Below are 19,062 nucleotides of genomic sequence, written 5' to 3'. Positions count from 1 at the left end.
AATTTTAGTATTTAAAAAAAAACTCGAATAATTTGAAAAAAGCATACATAATTTCGCTTCGTTTGATACCAAAAAAGTGAAAGTTTTTGTTTTTTACAAAAATAATTTAATAAAGTGAAATTAACTTACAAAATTTCGCTTCGTTTGATACCCATATTACAAATTATGAAAATTTGAGTATTTTCGAAAAAACAGTATTTTGTTAACAATTTGTAGTACCTATTTATACTTTGAAACTTACTAGATTTTCAAAAAGTTTTTCTTAGTGAAAAAATTGAAAATTTAACATGATGTGGTTGAATTAATCGATTTTAGAAAGATTTTAAAAATGAGTTATCGTCCATTGTCGGCGATAGAATTATCGAAATAACGATGACCTTTCAGACGATAATTTTATCGATTAACAACCTTATCCTCTATAAAGGAGAATATCACCAAACTTAACCTCTAAAAAAAAGGGAACTATGACAGCTGTCACGACTATTCCAGGGGTTCCTTTTCTTGTCAATATTAATAATTGCAGTACATCCGAGAACACCCGACATTTTTAACAAAAGTGAATGTGGCCAGCCCTACTGCGTTGTGTTTGCCGCAGTGAGGATTCGGAGAACGAATAGCATTTCACAGAATCGACAGGGGAGGAAGGATACGTGGACATACCGCTCATTTTGACGTTGATTTCAAATATGGCTGCAAAAATGCTATAAAGTGATATAGGGAATTGGCATCCAAGATGGCGGCCAATATGGCGGTCACAAATGGAATTCAGGAATCATCTTTAATTTTTCAAATTGCAGGAAAAAATTCAAAGAGCGAAAATTGATTTCATCTAAGTTATTTGAACTTTTTGAATGATACTCCATTTTGAAAGAAAAAAAAAACAAGCAAAAAATCAACCCAACAGTGCAATAACTGAATCGAACGCTCTACAAAGCCAGTACTCCTATTACGAAAACTATTCTAAGCCACGTTTAACATTGTAGTGTGTTGTTTGTTTGCCCACGTAGCCAAAAAGAGGGGAACAAAACTTATATGCGTTTGATCTTTTTGAAACAAAGTTTATATTTTTTACAAAACAAAAAACCAAAGAAGTTCGTAGTGTTTTAGAGAAAGACAAAAAAGAATCTCTTTCGGAAACGAATATATTGCATATAAATATAAACAGATACATAGCCAGCACTACTAGAGACGTTCTGTTCGTTTCACTGATTCAAATTTAATGGACTGTCATCAATCAGTAAAAAAGCTTTTTTTTCAGCTGATTTTTGTTATATTTAATGACTTATGGGTCATTCCATCTGAAGCGGAACAGCACTTGAAAATTACCCTCTCCGATCCTGCTCAAATTTGGCAGAGCGGTTGATACTATCAAAACATGCAAGAATCCCGAATTTCATCCAAATCGGACCACCCCCTCCATTTTTGTACCTCCCCAAAAAATCGACTTTTTGGCGATTTTTGAGCAAAACCCCTATCTTCAAACGGCGATAACTCAGGAACCACAAATCTTAGAGGGTCGGTCTTAGACTCAATTTTGAAGGAAATTGGACGTAGAGTCCATTTCCGTGTTCAAAATGTTGATTAATTTATTTTTTCTACCTGTATTGCGCAATTGAAAACTTTAAACAGCCGTATCTCAAAACACCCCAACTTATTTTTTTTATTTGACCTCACCATCGTGTTCCCCGGCCAATTTTACATAAGAATCACTTATCGACAGAAATGAATATGTTTCGTTCCAGAGATATCGAATTTTAAAGTTTTGTGTTTTCGAGATTACCTACATCAGCTTCATTCGCCGCATCTGCTAGAAGCACACAGGCGGGTGATCAATAACTGCTACCTGGTGTTCTGGGAGATGATTAATTTAATTTATATTTTTATAATTTTATGCAAATATTTATTCGAATGGCTAATAGGAGAAATTCTCGTATGTTTGGCAGGTTAAGTCCTCGCTCCTAGTTTCGTCCAATTTGCTCATTTTCACTATTTAAACAACAAATTTCGCAGAACTTTTGATAGAAACTTGCTTGTTCACTTCTTATTGAGCTATTTATCACTCGATTTCAGTTGAAAACGCTTTTAATCAGCTGTAATTGAATGCCAAAGCGCTGATATGGCAACATTAGAGGAACGCTGGAATTAGATGCTGTTCCCCTACCTTGATCAATCTATTTTTGTGAAAGGAATATTTATTGGGTTATTTTGAATGCACCGTTTTTTACATGTTGCTAACCGTTTTAGAGTACCTCCGAGGCCATGCCTAGGGCCTTTATCATGGGCGGTAGCAAAATAGTGCCATTCTGCAAAAACCCCAAAACCTGCTTTATTATTATTATTATAGTTTATTATTGACACTTTACCATGATTTGGCAAATCTGATTTATGGATTAAAAGATTGATCATATTAAATCAATTTTTATATTATGAGCCAGCTCCATTTGATTAAAAGATGGTTTTGGTCAAGGTACATTTAATTTAAAAAAATCCTAATACGTGAGGACAGCAGCCGTATTGTGTTCCAAGAATCCAAGAATGATAGAAGAAAAAAAACTGTTGTTCGGACGGTGTCGAAATCATCGCAACTAAATTTGGGGAATTAGCTGTTTTGCAGCAGATCAAACTTTGTGATTTTCTTACATTTTTCAGTTTTATACTTTCTAGAAATCCTTTTCCTACTCCTTGTGATCGTCCTTCACTAGAGTACAACGTTTCAACAATTTTTATTCATTTTAATTCATAATATTTACTCAGTAATGTTCAGTGTTACTAACAAGATTAATTGCATTTTCCTGCTCGCTCCGTCGGAATCCAATTCTGCCCTTTACTGTTTGTCGTTATTGCTCTGTCCTGTGGGTTAGCACAGAAATTCACTTAATTCATTTTTTGAGCAAATAAACATTCGCGATTAATTCCAGTTTCCTACAATGTTATAAAGTTAATTTTTGCCCAATATGATAAAGATTATTTATGATGAAATATTATTTCAATAAATGACCAGGTAGCATTTATTGATCAGCCCACCTGTGTGCTTCTAGCAGATGCGGCGAATGAAGCTGATGTAGGTAATCTCGAAAACACAAAACTTTAAAATTCGATATCTCTGGAACGAAACATATTCATTTCTGTCGATAAGTGATTCTTATGTAAAATTGGCCGGGGAACACGATGGTGAGGTCAAATAAAAAAAATAAGTTGGGGTGTTTTGAGATACGGCCGTTTAAAGTTTTCAATTGCGCAATACAGGTAGAAAACATAAATTAATCAACATTTTGATCACGGAAATGGACTCTACGTCCAATTTCCTTCAAAATTGAGTCTAAGGCCGACCCTCTAAGATTTGTGGTTCCTGAGTTATCGTCGTTTGAAACTAGGAGGTTTGGTCAAAAATCACCAAAAAGTCGATTTTTTGGGGAGGTACAAAAATGGAGGGGGTGGTCCGATTTGGATGAAATTCGGGATTCTTGCATGTTTTGATAGTATCAACCGCTCTGCCAAATTTGAGCAGGATCGGAGAGGGTAATTTTCAAATTTGCACTTTTTCGTGCACAGTTGAGATGGAATGACCCTTATGTAACTTACAACAAATATTAGATCAGTAACTGTCCCGTAATTTCACAAAATGCAAAATAAAGTGTTCACTTTTTCTTTCATAAATTTGTCTGGAAAGAAAAACACAAATTTTCGATCAGTGAAACGAATATCGAAGGTTAAGCATTCCAAAAGCGAAAACATAATCGACAGAATCAATAGAGATCGCAACAAACTAGAGCAAAAAGCACACGCGCTCTCACCGAGTAGTCTGCAAAACTGATAACCAATGCCTTCGCCACCACAGTTAAACACAGCAAAATAAAGCTTAAGCAAACAAACAAAAAAACGTGACAAGTTTTTCAACAAATTTCTAGTGTTTGAATCTCTCTAGCGAATGTCTCGTAACAATCTTCTTCAACAAATGATAAATATAATGGTATTGTGTATGTGATAATGGACAACAAATAATCGAAAAAACAAAGAAGAACGCTCGCCTAATAAAACTGCATGTAAGCTCACCCCAAGTTACAGCGCAAACCAATCGAGTATGAAATACTGAACCTTCAGCATTACTAGCGTGTTACACAAATATTAGTGAAAAAAATGTACCTAATTCGTCCCACAACAACAAAAAACACACACACACTTAATTCTAGATTACGAAAACCTTTTTCGGAGTGCATTCCACAAGAAACAAAAAAATTGCGTCCATCTCAAAAGAACAACCAAACATTGTCACATTAGTCAAATTTGCGAAAAGCCATTCCATCTTCAAACTTATATAACTGTATTCCACGAAAACACAAAAAAAAACAAAGAAGATTATATACGCAACCATCAATGTAAGTTGAGCAAACAAATATATATATATATCCCACGTTCGCCAAAGAAGTGACCACATCATCAATGCCCCTTACCTTAATTCCGTGCCGAAATCTCCCTCAAACTTCGTCCTCGTTCAGCAGCATGTTCGGGATGCCGTCCTGGATCGGGAACACCCGGCCCGTTTCCGGACACTCGAGCGTACCCTCGACCACGTCCACCTCCATCAGGATGTGGTGCAGCTTCTGGAGCGTCTCCGAGTCGGCGCCAATGTCGTCGGGCATGGTAGCCGGCAGGTCGGCACCGATCTGCAACAAAATAAGAGATTTTTTCAAGCTCAGTGAATAACTTAGTAACAGTTGGATATGTTAAATTTGCTAATTTTCTTAAATTTGCTAATTTTCTTAAATTTGCTAATTTTCTTAAATTTGCTAATTTTCTTAAATTTGTGAAATTTGTTAAATTTGTTTAAATTGTTAAAATTGTTACTTTTGTTGAATTTGTTAAATTTGTTAAATTTGTTAAATTTGTTAAATTTGTTAAATTTGTTAAATTTGTTAAATTTGTTAAATTTGTTAAATTTGTTAAATTTGTTAAATTTGTTAAATTTGTTAAATTTGTTAAATTTGTTAAATTTGTTAAATTTGTTAAATTTGTTAAATTTGTTAAATTTGTTAAATTTGTTAAATTTGTTAAATTTGTTAAATTTGTTAAATTTGTTAAATTTGTTAAATTTGTTAAATTTGTTAAATTTGTTAAATTTGTTAAATTTGTTAAATTTGTTAAATTTGTTAAATTTTTTAAATTTTTTAAATTTGTTAAATTTGTTAAATTTGTTAAATTTGTTAAATTTGTTAAATTTGTTAAATTTGTTAAATATGTTAAATTTGTTAAATTTGTTAAATTTGTTAAATTTGTTAAATTTTTTAAATTTTTTAAATTTGTTAAATTTGTTAAATTTGTTAAATTTGTTAAATTTGTTAAATTTGTTAAATTTGTTAAATTTGTTAAATTTGTTAAATTTGTTAAATTTGTTAAATTTGTTAAATTTGTTAAATTTGTTAAATTTGTTAGATTTGTTAAATTTGTTAAATTTGTTAAATTTGTTAAATTTGTTAAATTTGTTAAATTTGTTAAATTTGTTAAATTTGTTAAATTTGTTAAATTTGTTAAATTTGTTAAATTTGTTAAATTTGTTAAATTTGTTAAATTTGTTAAATTTGTTAAATTTGTTAAATTTGTTAAATTTGTTAAATTTGTTAAATTTGTTAAATTTGTTAAATTTGTTAAATTTGTTAAATTTTTTAAATTTTTTAAATTTGTTAAATTTGTTAAATTTGTTAAATTTGTTAAATTTGTTAAATTTGTTGAATTTGTTAAATTTGTTAAATTTGTTAAATTTGTTAAATTTGTTAAATTTGTTAAATTTGTTAAATTTGTTAAATTTGTTAAATTTGTTAAATTTGTTAAATTTGTTAAATTTGTTAAATTTTTTAAATTTTTTAAATTTGTTAAATTTGTTAAATTTGTTAAATTTGTTAAATTTGTTAAATTTGTTAAATTTGTTAAATTTGTTAAATATGTTAAATTTGTTAAATTTGTTAAATTTGTTAAATTTGTTAAATTTTTTAAATTTTTTAAATTTGTTAAATTTGTTAAATTTGTTAAATTTGTTAAATTTGTTAAATTTGTTAAATTTGTTAAATTTGTTAAATTTGTTAAATTTGTTAAATTTGTTAAATTTGTTAAATTTGTTAAATTTGTTAAATTTGTTAAATTTGTTAAATTTGTTAAATTTGTTAAATTTGTTAAATTTGTTAAATTTGTTAAATTTGTTAAATTTGTTAAATTTGTTAAATTTGTTAAATTTGTTAAATTTGTTAAATTTGTTAAATTTGTTAAATTTGTTAAATTTGTTAAATTTGTTAAATTTGTTAAATTTGTAAGATTTGTAAAATTTGTAAAATTTGTAAAATTTGTAAAATTTGTAAAATTTGTAATATTTGTAAAATTTGTAAAATTTGTTAAATTTGTTAAATTTGTTAAATTTGTTAAATTTGTTGAATTTGTTAAATTTGTTAAATTTGTTAAATTTGTTAAATTTGTTAAATTTGTTAAATTTGTTAAATTTGTTAAATTTGTTAAATTTGTTAAATTTGTTAAATTTGTTAAATTTGTTAAATTTGTTAAATTTGTTAAATTTGTTAAATTTGTTAAATTTGTTAAATTTGTTAAATTTGTTAAATTTGTAAAATTTGTAAAATTTGTAAAATTTGTAAAATTTGTAAAATTTGTTAAATTTGTTAAATTTGTTAAATTTGTTAAATTTGTTAAATTTGTTAAATTTGTTAAATTTGTTAAATTTGTTAAAATTTGTTAAATTTGTAAAAATTGTTAAATTTGATAAATTTGTTAAGTTTGTTAAATTTGTTAAATTTGTTAAATTTGTTAAATTCGTTAAATTTGTTAAAAATGTTAAATTTGTTAAATTCGTTAAATTTGTTAAAAATGTTTTATTTGTGAAATTTGTAAAATTTGTTAAATTTGTTGAATAAGTAAAATTTGTTAAATTTGTTGAATAAGTAAAATTTGTTAAATTTGTTAAATTTGTTAAATTTGTTAAATTTGTTAAATTTGTTAAATTTGTTAAATTGGTTAAATTTGTCAAATTTGTATAGTTTGTAAAATTTGTACAATTTGTAAATGCCTTAAATTAGTAAGATACATTAAATTCAAAAAAATCGTTAAATTTTTAAAGTTCTAAACAATTAAAATTCGTTAAAATTGTTAAATTTGTGAAATAAAAAAAATCGTTGAATTCGTAAAATTGGTCAAATTCATAAATTTCGTTAAATTTATTGAATTCCTCAAATTTGCCAAAATTCCATAAAATGCGAAACATCCTCAAAATTAAAAAAAAATACCTTAAAATTTGTATAATTCGTAAAATAAGCAAAATCTTTCCTGAATTCGTGAAATTTGATAAATTTGTTTAATTTGTTAAATTCGTAAAATTTGTCAAATTCGTTAAATTTCAAAAAAAAATCGTTAAATAAGCTAAACTCGTAAATTTCGAAAAAAAATCTTAGAATCCGTTAAATTTGTAAGATTTGTTAAATTCTAAAATTCAATAAACTTGTAAAAGTCGATAAAAACAAAATCGTTCAATTTGATAATTTTGTAAAATTTGTAAAATTCGTAAAATTCGCAAAATTTAAGAAGTAGTAGTAGCAAAATTCTCAAACCCGAAAAAAAAATCTCAAAATTCTTAAAAATATTTCTTTGTTTTTCCAAATGTATGTCTTTTCTGTTTATGTATTACTATTTAAAACATTACTAGAAAGCTGTGTTAAATATTTCTAGATTAAATTATCAGAAGGTCCTATCTGCATAGAAAACCCATGACCCATAGGTTGTTTTGAAAATTTACTCAAGATTTCTAAAGAAACATTTTGGTCACCCTATCCTAGCAATGGTCAAACGTAAACAACCTTGAAATTCACGTTCCAAATTTCTCACAAAAAAGTTAAAAAATACTCACATTGTTGGCCGCCTGCTTGATTGCGCCCCAGTCCAATCGGGGGATCATCCGGGTGATGAATTCCGAGTTGAAATCCGATGAAACTACCTTTTTCTCCACAATCTATCCAAAAAATGACAAAGATGTTTAAATTCATTCCTTTAAGAATACAAGCAAAACTTACATTCAATTTCAGCGGATAGCCAACCTTTACGCCGCGAATGCACTTGGACGTGAGAAAATTGTACGTTAGAATCTTCATTTTGCGTATTTTTTGCTGGAAATTTTCCGAAAAACAACGTGAAGTCGTGAAGTTTATTGATTTTGGTTTGACAACCGCATGTTTTGCTCCGCGCCGCGAGCGAGGTAAACAAACTCACGCGCGAGCACAAAATTTGACAGACGGCGATGTTTTCTTTCCCGCAGGGCGCAAGAAGTTTGACAGCTGGCGATTTTCACCTCTCGATGGTTCGTTATTTTTTGCTGTGCCCAACATAAAATTGAAAAATCTCGCAAACCCACAGCAGATATTCAGGTTCGGAAATGTAGCAGCGAATTTCGTCGTGAAAAATCGCTTTAAATCGATCGAAACTAGTGTCCGCGGACGGGCGCGCTGTTGGCCAGCGGATTTCCGGTATTTTTCGGTTCCGTCGGCGTGTATTTGCAGGGGAAAAAGCGTTTTTTCTGCCGTCCCGTGGAGTCAGGAAAAAACGAGTCCATCTTGCGTTTTTGGTGTTGGAAGTCTCTTCAAAACGGAGAGACGAAGAGGGCGACGACGACGACGAATCGACCCAAGTAAGTCTGCCACTGAATGGCCGCCGATGTTGCTGGGTTGGAAGTTTTTTTTTCGGTTGTTGAATATTTCTGGGGTCATTCCTGGAATAATCCAGAATCTGGTTATCCGTTTGTGGCTAGTCTCCGAGGGGGGAGAGCTAGAAAGGTTCCTGGAGGAAGAGTAAAATCGAATCTTCTTCGAGAAGCGATAGAGGACGGAGAGAGACAGCAGGAAAAACGATTCCGTTGCGAGAGACAGGGATGGAATTATCAATCGATTTGCGTAAGGTGTAGGACACACACACACACACTAATATGAGAATGGCGCCCCAGTTGTACTGGTGTGAGTGTTGTGTGTGTGGGATTCGTAACGTTCAGTGATTAGTCTGGTCCATAATTTGAAAGGAAAAGAATCATCACAACGGAATCTTGGCTGAGGATACTTTTCTCACCTAGGACAGGCACAGGCACTTAGGATTAAGCCTCGTAGACCCACCTCAACGTAGTCTAGAGGTCTAATTGTATCCGCCTTGGGGTCTTATATAAACAAAAGGCCGCGACAGCACTCACTATCCCTCTCAATAGGGACTGTTTTATAGTTCTGGAAATGCTTAATAACAGTAAAAATGGGTAACACGCTACAATAGTTCTCGTAATCAGGATTAAGTGGCTTAATACTCAAACAGAAAAAAGTACCTTGGTACCCAAAAAAGCAAGACAAATGTGCAGGCCTAGGCAACGTCATTCGTGCCTGGTGCCTCGACAGCTGAGTTTCGAATGCGAAGTTGAATCGCTGGTGTCAGCAGAGGCCCATACTCATCGTAATCCGGGAGTGCAAGTGGAGATCGGCCACACGCTACGAACAGATACGACGAAAAACACTGAACTAGAACCCACAACGCGGCTGGGGCAGATCAAGTAGCACATAAGCAGTTCTCTCAGATTTCGGTCGATTTTTTTTTTGTACTTTTTAATCCGACTGAAACTTTTTTGGTGCATTCGGTATGCCCAAAGAAGCCATTTTGCTTCATTAGTTTGTCCATATAATTTTCCATGCAAATTTGGCAGCTTTCCATACAAAAATGATGTATGAAAAGATATTTCCAGGTTGTGCAAAAAATCTTCGACCGAGTTATGAATTTTTGAATTGATACTGATTTTTTTTTAAATCAAAATATTGGTCGCAAAAATTTTTCAACTTCATTTTTTGATGTAAAATCAAATTTGCAATCGCAGGCCAAGGATTGATACCTAAGAGCATGCAATGGCACTGACCTTGTTGCGTGCTCTTCGGTTGACGTCCACGTAAGGAACATCCTGGAAGGAGCGTAACTAACTACATCCGTAGTTCTGTTAGATCATCCGAATTATCTTGATCAGAACAGTATAGCTCTGGTTCCTTGCGAGTGTCCTATTTTCTTACCTCCACGTTGGCTTGGTTTTCATGATGACCTAGCTGGTGGCCTGTGGAAACGGATCGTAAACCTTTGACCACCGCGGGTCAGAGTCGAGACGGCTAAAAGAAAGGGGCGCAACAATGTGGAAAAGGGAAGTAATTTGTGATTGTAGACGGTATTGTTTTGATTCGCAGTATGTTGAGTCAACTGCTGTGGATGTACCTGAAACATCGCACAACGGGGTTTCTCTTCTTTCCGTTTTTATCTACCATTAGAGAGCCTGGAGCTTATTGGAGAACGGACATCTCAAGCCTGAAGTGCCGATCGAGGCACGAGGGCTGTCAGACGGAGGTGCCTATCGAGCAAAATCCTTTGTCTTTTGCTCGATTGGTACCTCCGTTTGACAGTTCTCGTGCTTCGATTGGTGCTTTTGGTTTGGGATGTCCGTTCTCTAATAGGATCCAGCCTCTCTATCTACCATCTATATTCTGTTATTTTCTTGATTCTCTTATTTCTCAACGTTTTTCCACTCTATTTACTTATTGATGCTGCTGTAACAAACTGTCTGTTTTCCCTTAATTTGGCAGCGATTTATTTTGTTGTTAATTTCTTTATCTACTTCATCAATTACTATCTTTCATTTACTATTGATTCTTCAAATAGTTTATTTCTTTCACGGTCCATTGGTTTCAATCTTCACCCTTTTCTTCAAACAAATGAGGTTCGAGCCCTTACTCAATTTTTGGAATGATCAAAGAATAAACACAAATATTACTATTGTACTTTTGAAAAACTTTTATAAAATGCTTAGGACCAAAAGATTGTAACAAAACACCGCGACAGAAGAAATAGCAACAGATAAACACGACTCAACAATAGGGAAGATTTCAGGAGAAAACAATACACAGTAAATTACAATAAGTTTTTGAATTCAAACTAAAAATAAAACAGTTTTTGCTTTAATGAAAGTTGATAGGCACACTATAAATGGTTAGGCGCTTATACTTACATCAAACCCTACTTAATGTACCACCCCCGGCCGAGTTAAAATGCGTAACCGGAAAAGAAGGTGTGCATGCCTGGCACGAACACTCAAAGCGTGTTCTAGCGTGCTGCTCGTACTGACTCAGAGCAAGGGTGAGATGTAGGTGTAAGGGCAGTGCGTGTTCGTCGGGAACCTAGTGCATAAGATCGGTCAAGGCCCGTTCTTACACTGAAAATTGCGAATTGCGAATTGCGAAAATCAAATTTGCAATCAAAAAGTACTTTAGTGAAATTTTGATAAAGTTCATCGTTTTCAAGTTAAGGCAATTTTTAGGTAACTTTTGTGAAAATAGTCGCAGTTTTTCATTTTTTTTAAATAAGTGAAATGTTTGGCCACTCTTGAAAATTTTTTTTTTGAATAGCTGAGAAAATTCTCTATATTTTGCTTTTTTGAACTTTGTTGATACGACCCTTAGTTGCTGAGATATTGCCATGCAAGTGTTAAAAAACAGCAAAATTGATGTTTTCTAAGTCTCACTCAAACAACCCACCGTTTTCCAACGTCGATATCTCAGCAACTAACGGTGCGATTTACAATGTTAAAATATGAAACATTCGTAAAATTTTCCGATCTTTTTGAAAAAAATATTTTTAAAATTTTTAAACCAAGACTAACACTTTTAAAGGGCGTAATATTGAATATTTGGCCCATAGGATAGGAGTTTCGTGAGAACTGCCTTCCCTAAGATCGTCCCGTATCCCCTTAAATGCAAAATTTATGCTATTTTTTTAAAATACTTTTCCCCTGAAAGCATTCTATCAACTGCCCTGATGCTAACCCCTAGAGGGTGACGATTCTCGAGATTTTCAATTTCCCGGGAATCGAGAGTTGAACTTGGCAATTTCCCGGGAATTTCCGGGACCCGGGATTTTTTTTTACTACGCCAACGGTGTCAAAAATTTAAAATGAAAAGTAATAAATTTGTTTCTTTTAAATGATTTAGTTACTGTTAATTCATACTAATTCTAAGAAACGTTAATTTAAGCAGCCTCATTGTTTTGAGGAACTATATAAAACTTTCGATTTTTTTTCTGAATCTGCAAAAACAAAATCGTTTCTTGAGTTTTTTAAGACTCAAAATTGTAGTTTAAAATATTTACGAATCTTAATTCGCACTGATTGATTTTTCAAAAGGGTATTAAACTAGTTATTAAATTTTTGTAAAAAAAAATAACTAATATAGCTTACATATAATTTCCCATTATCGGGAATTTTGCGATATGATAAACAACGACTCAAAACAACAAATTAAATTGTTTTTTTTTTGTAATTTTTAAGTGCAACATTAAATAGAAGAAATATTTACAGTTATCAGGAAAACCCTAATGTTCACACAAAAAAAACTAGATTGGATTGCTATGGTCAAGAGAAGATATGGAAAATGAACTTAACTTGAAAAAGCTTTTCCCTTTTACAAATAATTAGAAAAAAATATATTTGAAAATAAAACATTTGATTTCATATCTGGGGTGTAACTGCTTAATATTTTTTAAGGTAAATTTTGGGGTCCACCTTTTTTTGGCTTCTCTAAATTATAGTTATTGGAATTTTAGACAAGTTAAAATTTACACTTTCTGAATAAGAAGATAACAGAAACATTGGTTTATTCGAACTTGAACATCGAACATTGGACATTCAATTTTTAAAAAATTTCGTATGTTTTTCTGATTAGTTTGTATAATTTTGCTTCGATATTTATAAGTTTAAATTTCCCGGGGGTCTCGACCGAATTTCCCGGGAATCGAGAGGTCCAAAAATGGTCAATTTCCCGGGAATTCCCGCTCGTCACCCTCTACTAACACCCAATTTTCCGGTGATGTTTGCTTACGGCTAAGAAGGTGTGCAAAGGATAAAATTAGTTGATTTTTTCAAAAGGTCTCGTCAAGCTATTAGGAGCGCAGAATCTGTTATCAAAGACACCTTCAAATTTCTGAAAAGTACCTATTAGATTTGAATTCGATACATCAAGAGAAAGAGAGAGAGAGATAGAGAGAGAGAGATATCGCTACCAAGAGCTCAGTATATCCGTACAAAATATTCATTCCAGAAAAGCGTATGAAAATTTTCAAAATTGGGAATAATGTTTAATAACGAAACAGTCGATCGATCTTAAGGAGAGCAATTAAGACTTAGTATCTCTTTAAAAGACAATTCAAACTTTCGGTAAATGATTACAAATTATTTAAAAAGACTACAGAAAAAACATATTTAAGGCGATTAAAGTAAATATCTGGAGTTTTTTTTTTTTTAGGGTCCAATAAGCCAAATTTTTAGTTTTTGCTTTTTAGGTGTTTTTAAATACCCCTAACTCAAGGCGGTTTTGAAAACACCCAAAAAGCAAAAACTGGGTATTTGGTTTATTGGACCTTTTCAAAAAAAAAAAATAAATAAAAAAACTCCAGATAGCACAGAAAGATTTAGATTTTATATAATAGTATGTAATAAATTGTTAAAAGTTGAATACAAGTTAGCTAACTGTGGAAAGACACAAAAGAAAAAGATTTAAAGCTGCAAATTTACTATGTTCCAGCAAAAATCAAATATTAGACATTTTAGGTTTTTGCCTTCCTCATCTCAATGAAGAAAGGCTATAAAATCACTCGAAAAATGAACTTCTTTATTTGACCTCGTAGACCCACCTTCACGTATACCTATCGACTCAGAATCAAATCCTAAACAAATGTCTGTAAGTCCGTGCACCGAAAAATATGCACACGATTATCTCTGGACTGGATGAACCGATTTGGACCGTTCTGGCCTCATTCGATCTGTCTTAGAGTTCTACAAGACCCTAGATAATATTATGAAGTTAAAAAAAGTACTACAAAAGTTATGCTTAAAAAAACAATTTGGCTAGAGTTTGAAATATTGTGAAAAAGGGTGGTTTTGTAAGAAACCCCGTCATGCTATATATTGTTAGAAAGGTATTTGGACGACCTTTCCAACGCGTTCAAAAGATTGAAGATCTGACAACCCCATCAAAATGTATGAGCACTTAAGTGCTATTTATACACTTTTTTGAGGCCGGATCTCAAATATTTTGATGAAAAAGTTGTCCAGATCTATCATGCGACCTATCGTTGGATAGGTAATCAAAAGTGGAAAGGTCAAGTCAAAAAGATTAAAGATCTGACAACCCTATCTAAAGTTATAAGTACTTTAGTGTTTTTAATGAACTTTTTTTGAGGCCGGATTTCAAAAATTTTGATCAAAATTTGTGAGGAAGGCACCAACCACCTGAAGGTGGATTAAGTAAGGTTTTTTTAAACTGTAACTATACATATCAAAGGCAATTGAGTACTAAAGCCCAATGTAAATTTTTATGTACAACGGTAAAAAACACGATTAAAACCCATTTCTGATCACTTTTTAATTTTAATGCAAAAAAAGTTATTTTTGGAAAAGACAACATTTTTTCGATGGATTAACTATAAACGGAATCGACGTAACACCTTATAATGTGGCCCTCTTAAACCTTGCGGTTTCGTCGGTCCACAGGTGTGTATCGTTCTTTTTGCGACCAGACTCCGCCTCCCGGGTCTCCTAAGTGTGAAGGTATGGCACGGGGAGAGGGCACCGAATACCTATGTTTTACACTTAGAATTTTTTGCGTCCGCCTCGGGATTCGAACCAGCGACCTCTAGATTGTGAGTCCAGTGCGCGGTCCGATTGATCCACACAGGCAGAGGATTAACTATGGTCGAGCTGTCAAATAGGAGTTTTTCTGTCAAGACGGACCATGAGGTTAATTTTTTCAAAATTGATTTAAAAATCCATTTTAAACTCTTTGTGGTCGTGCAAAGGGTCATTGTACTCAGAAAAATAAGCTTTATCACTGTAAACAATAATGTCAGCAATGTAAACTTCATTTTAAGACCTACCTACTTTTTCCATTGAAGGTTTTTTTTTTCAAACATATAAAAATGCAGGTTAGATTTACTAAAATCAATTTTAAACAAATGGTTGCTTAAAGACTGTCAAATAAAACAATAAAATTAAAATATATATAAAAAAAGTTGAAAACAGGAAATTCCTAACATTTCGATTCAATTTGGACCACACTAGCGGCCTGGCCGCCATCGCCGCCAGACCAAGCAGCAGCACACGCAGACACGCAACGGTAACGGGGAACGGCTGTCTGGCTCTGGGCTCTGGCTGGCGTTCATGCAGTGTGAAGAGAGCTCGACCGAAAGAGGAAGAGATGGGGCAAAATCTTGACAGTCGTTCAGAGTGTGTGTGCAATGTCTTGGCCACTCATTCAAAAAACTGACAGATCAGCATGAAGCAAAGAAGTTTTAGACTGTTTTTGGACTCGAGTTGATTGAAAAGTTTGCTAAACACAAAACCAAAACAAACAGTGAAAGTCACAATGAGTTGTGGGTGAAGTATCGATCTGAATCGGTAAGGTGAGATATTAGAAGTTTGGAGATTGGTTGGTGGGATCTCCCACACGGTGGATGGGGCCATCTTGGTCAGTTTTAGGGGAGTTACGATTCTTCCTGTTTATCGATCCACCTCGAAACCGAATTTTGGAATTTCGAAGTTTGAACATGGAGTGACATTTACGTCGGAACCATCAGCTGATCCAAGTACCGTAATCTCTTGAAGATTGTGCAACGGGGTTCAACTTGTCCGGAACCACCCGACCTGTGCACGCCTTTCGACAAGGTCATCCGGAAACCGCTTGGCCAGCCTCCCCTACGGCCGCCGTCATCTTCGTATATGTACGCACAGTCGTCGCGAGTCTTTTCCAACTTCTTTTTTTTTTTCGCTGCTGTTGTACTCACTCTTCCCCTGTTTTTTTCGGTGTCGTTCGTGCGCGAGAGACATCGACGGTGGCTGGCTGGCTACCATTTTCCTTGTCGTGGCCATCGACGGCCGTAGGTTCATGGATTATTCGAGATTCACCAGTGTTGGAATCGGAACAGTGACCTTCCCACAGGCGGCAGAGACCGTTAGACGCGTTGTTGTGTGTTGAAAGTAAGTCGAGAATCGCTGATAAGAGAATTCGTTGGTGACCCAGAAGAAAGTGCAATTTGAGCAGTGCGAAAAGTGCATTCTAGGAAAACATCTGTGTGTAGGGGAAGAGATTGAGGGTTGGTTGTGTTGGTGGCAGGATTACGTCGGTTTAACGAAATTTAATGGAAGTTTACTGTGGCCAGTAACTGTTTTGATATTGCCAAAAGTTTCCACGACGGTTACTCATCGAGTGGTATGGACTTTGAGGGATTACTTCTAGGTAGTAACATGATTCATCCAGATACTTTTTAGGGAATTTTTGTGCAATTATCTCCTCATATCCAGGTCTTGAAACCATTTCCCAAGTGCGAAATTTATTCCATACCTTAAGCAGAGCATAAAACCTGCCGTCCATCACTAATCGTTTCTTGTTTTATTTTTCTCACCTCTTCTCTTCTTCAGTGGAAGTAACTCATACAATCGCGTAACGAGACAACACAGATACCGCACCAATACCTCAACAAACCCAGAAGAAGAGTGTACGCAGCGTAGAGCGAGAAAAACATCAGCAAAAGCAAAAGAAACCCAACAACAAGTAGTAACGACTGTGGGACATTGAAAGCGTTTTCGCGTTCCAGTTCGCTGCCGTGCGCGCACTCGAATCAAATTTCCACACAACATGGGCAAACGACACGTCGTGGACCATGGCGGCGATCAGTTCGAGACGCCCCAGAAGCGGCAGAAGGTGGCGACGGCGGCGGCGGTTTCGCCGTTCGTCGAGATGAGCCCGATGAGTTGCAGCCCGGCGCTGAACATGAGCTTTACGCTGACGCGCGAGTTTGTGGACGGTACCATTCTGACGGATTTGGCACTAAAAGACTGGCGCATCGGAAAACCCATCGGCAAGGGCAGCTTCGGGGAGATCTTCCTAGCCTCGGATAACGTCTTCAAGCCGGTTACGAGCGAGAACGCCAAGTACGTGGTCAAGATCGAACCCCACTCGAACGGACCGCTGTTTGTGGAGATTCACGCGCTGCTCAACACCGCCAAGCGCACCGACTCCAACGAGATCCCCGCCGGCATGCCCGAGTACATCGCGTCCGGCTCGCACTACTTCAAGAACGAACGGTACCGCTTCCTCATCCTAAAGCGCTACCAGCGCGATCTCCACTCGCTCATCAAGAACCGTCGCGTCGACCCGGCCAGCGTGCCCGTCATCGCGCTCCAAATCCTCGACGTGCTCGAGCACCTGCACGACAAAGGTTACGTCCACTCGGACATCAAAGCGGAAAACCTCATGATCGGCAAAGTCCCAGCCTCAGCCCTGCTCGACCTCAAAAGCTCCAAATGCTTCCAGGAAGAACCCCCCGCGCCAACCCCCCCGGCCAAGCAGAAAAAGCACAAAAACACCGTCAACGGCCACAACGGCCTCACCAGCACGCCCACAGTCCTAACAAAAAAAGCGCCCACCGACTTCAGCGGCTCCAACCCGGTCCGCTCGTGTCGCAACGGCTCCGACGAGTTCGTCACGTCCGGCACCTACAAGGACATGGTCAAGAGCCACTACCTGCGCCCCCTCAAGAACATCGTCTACCGCGACGACAGCGACGAAGAAGCGGCGGACGGCAAAAACGGCAAGAAGAAGCGCAGCAAGCGCAAGGACGGCGACGCCAGCAAGTCCTTCTTCTACACCATCACCACCAAGAACGTGAGCGAAAACTTCAAGCAAATCGACGTCCAGGTCAGCCGGAACGGCGCGGCGTTTGTCGCCGCGGAACCCAAGGTGGCCCAGGACGTCGTGATGGAGGAGCGCATTCATCTGATTGATTTTGGGCTCGCGTCCAAGTTTATCGACAGCACCGGGCAGCACCGGCCGTTCTGCATGGACCAGCGGAGGGCGCACGACGGGACGCTGGAGTACACGTCGCGGGATGCGCACATGGGGGCGCACGCGAGGCGCAGCGATTTGGAGTGTTTGGGGTGAGTTTTTGATTTGATTCCGGTTGTAATTTTGTTATTTATCAGGGGTTGTCTAACAGTACAAATTCCGCATAACGAAAATTTCAAGATAAAATTTAAGAATGCGAACGAAATTGCTATAGGCTACCCGTTTGCAACCGCTTGTGTGTTGCGTTAGAATGAATAATGCACGGAAGAGTATAAAAACAAATTGAAAAGAAATTCGAACAATTTAATAAAATTTATAAAAATAAAACAAGCTAGTAAAAAAAACAGAAAAGTCTTTGAAAAATCGAACAATAATTATTAGATAAACTTTAACAATTAAAAAAAACTAAGTTAAAAAAACCAATAATACAAAAGTTAATCCAACATAACAGACCAAAAATTGAGCTGAATTTTTCAGAAAATTGAAAAAAAATATCTCGATTTTTTATTTAAAAAATGTATCGCTAAAAGTGAATACCCAAAATACGTATTTTTGTAATTTTTGAAACATTAAAAGACATCTAATGCGCAAGAGTTTAAAATTCTCGAACAGGAGATTATTTTTTTTTAATGATATTTGGAAAGGGACCATCCATGAACCACGTGGACACTTTAGGGGGGGGGGGGAGGGTGGGGGGGGGGTATGGCGATTGTCCACGATCCATACAAAAAAGTTTTTTTTTTGTATGGACAATTGTCCACGATGGGGGGGGGGGGGGGGGTAAAAGATTCCCAAAAAAGTGTCCACGTGGTTTATGGATGGTCCCAAATGCAAATCAGGAGTTTTTTTTAAAAAAAAAGGACCTATAAACTATTGTCTTTCATATGTTTATAGAACCTTATAAAAAAAACTCTGGAAATCGAAACTAATGTCAACCTAAATATCAATAGAGGTTCCTACGTGCGCATGTATTGCGTGTACGTACACAAAAAAGATTGAGGTTAAATTTTGTCCGGCCAGCAAAATCAGATGGTGCGCTAGTGTGCGTTCGCGAAACGTCATAAAGCTCTATAATCAGTTTTAGATACAGAGACAAGTTTGTAATCGAAAATGCCTTATATTA

General features: G+C 35.3%; 2 protein-coding genes across 6 annotated transcripts in view; one reads left to right on the top strand and one right to left on the bottom strand.

The window, feature by feature from the left end:
- Nucleotides 1–1,058: 1,058 nt before the first annotated feature.
- Nucleotides 1,059–8,239, bottom strand: LOC120420648 (multifunctional methyltransferase subunit TRM112-like protein). The gene is made up of 3 exons (XM_039583730.2): nt 8,061–8,239; nt 7,898–7,999; nt 1,059–4,664 (listed from the first exon to the last, which is right to left on the bottom strand). Exons 1-3 carry the CDS (start codon nt 8,136–8,138, stop codon nt 4,476–4,478), a joined length of 369 nt encoding a protein of 122 aa, XP_039439664.1. The 5' UTR covers nt 8,139–8,239; the 3' UTR covers nt 1,059–4,475.
- A 126-nt stretch (nt 8,240–8,365) lies between these two features.
- Nucleotides 8,366–19,062, top strand: part of LOC120420647 (uncharacterized) — a 31,705-nt gene continuing 21,008 nt past the window's right edge. For 3 of the 5 annotated variants that reach the window (XM_052711192.1, XM_039583726.2, XM_039583729.2), the window contains exons 1-2: nt 8,366–8,671; nt 16,514–18,031. In XM_052711192.1, coding sequence (XP_052567152.1) covers nt 16,731–18,031 — 1,301 coding nt within the window. In that variant the 5' untranslated portion in view covers nt 8,366–8,671; nt 16,514–16,730. Of the gene's footprint in view, nt 8,672–15,351; nt 15,499–15,919; nt 16,073–16,513; nt 18,032–19,062 lie in introns of those variants that run through there. The other 2 variants (XM_039583727.2, XM_039583728.2) reach the window with 2 other exon arrangements.

This window comes from Culex pipiens, chromosome 3, assembly GCF_016801865.2.
Source record: "Culex pipiens pallens isolate TS chromosome 3, TS_CPP_V2, whole genome shotgun sequence".
In the NCBI taxonomy this organism is placed as follows: Eukaryota; Metazoa; Arthropoda; class Insecta; order Diptera; family Culicidae; genus Culex; species Culex pipiens.
Note: the sequence above shows the minus strand (reverse complement) of the source record. Positions and strands in the feature narration are given on the sequence as shown.

What these genes read in the sequence shown, in the direction of transcription:
- LOC120420648 (XM_039583730.2), bottom strand. Translation starts at nt 8,138, where the DNA reads ATGAAGATTCTAACGTACAATTTTCTCACGTCCAAGTGCATTCGCGGC. An exon ending in GCTATCCGCTGAAATTGAAT is followed by an intron (nt 8,000 to 8,060) that starts GTAAGTTTTGCT and finishes TTTTTTGGATAG; the next exon opens with ATTGTGGAGAAAAAGGTAGT. An exon ending in TCAAGCAGGCGGCCAACAAT is followed by an intron (nt 4,665 to 7,897) that starts GTGAGTATTTTT and finishes ATTTTGTTGCAG; the next exon opens with ATCGGTGCCGACCTGCCGGC.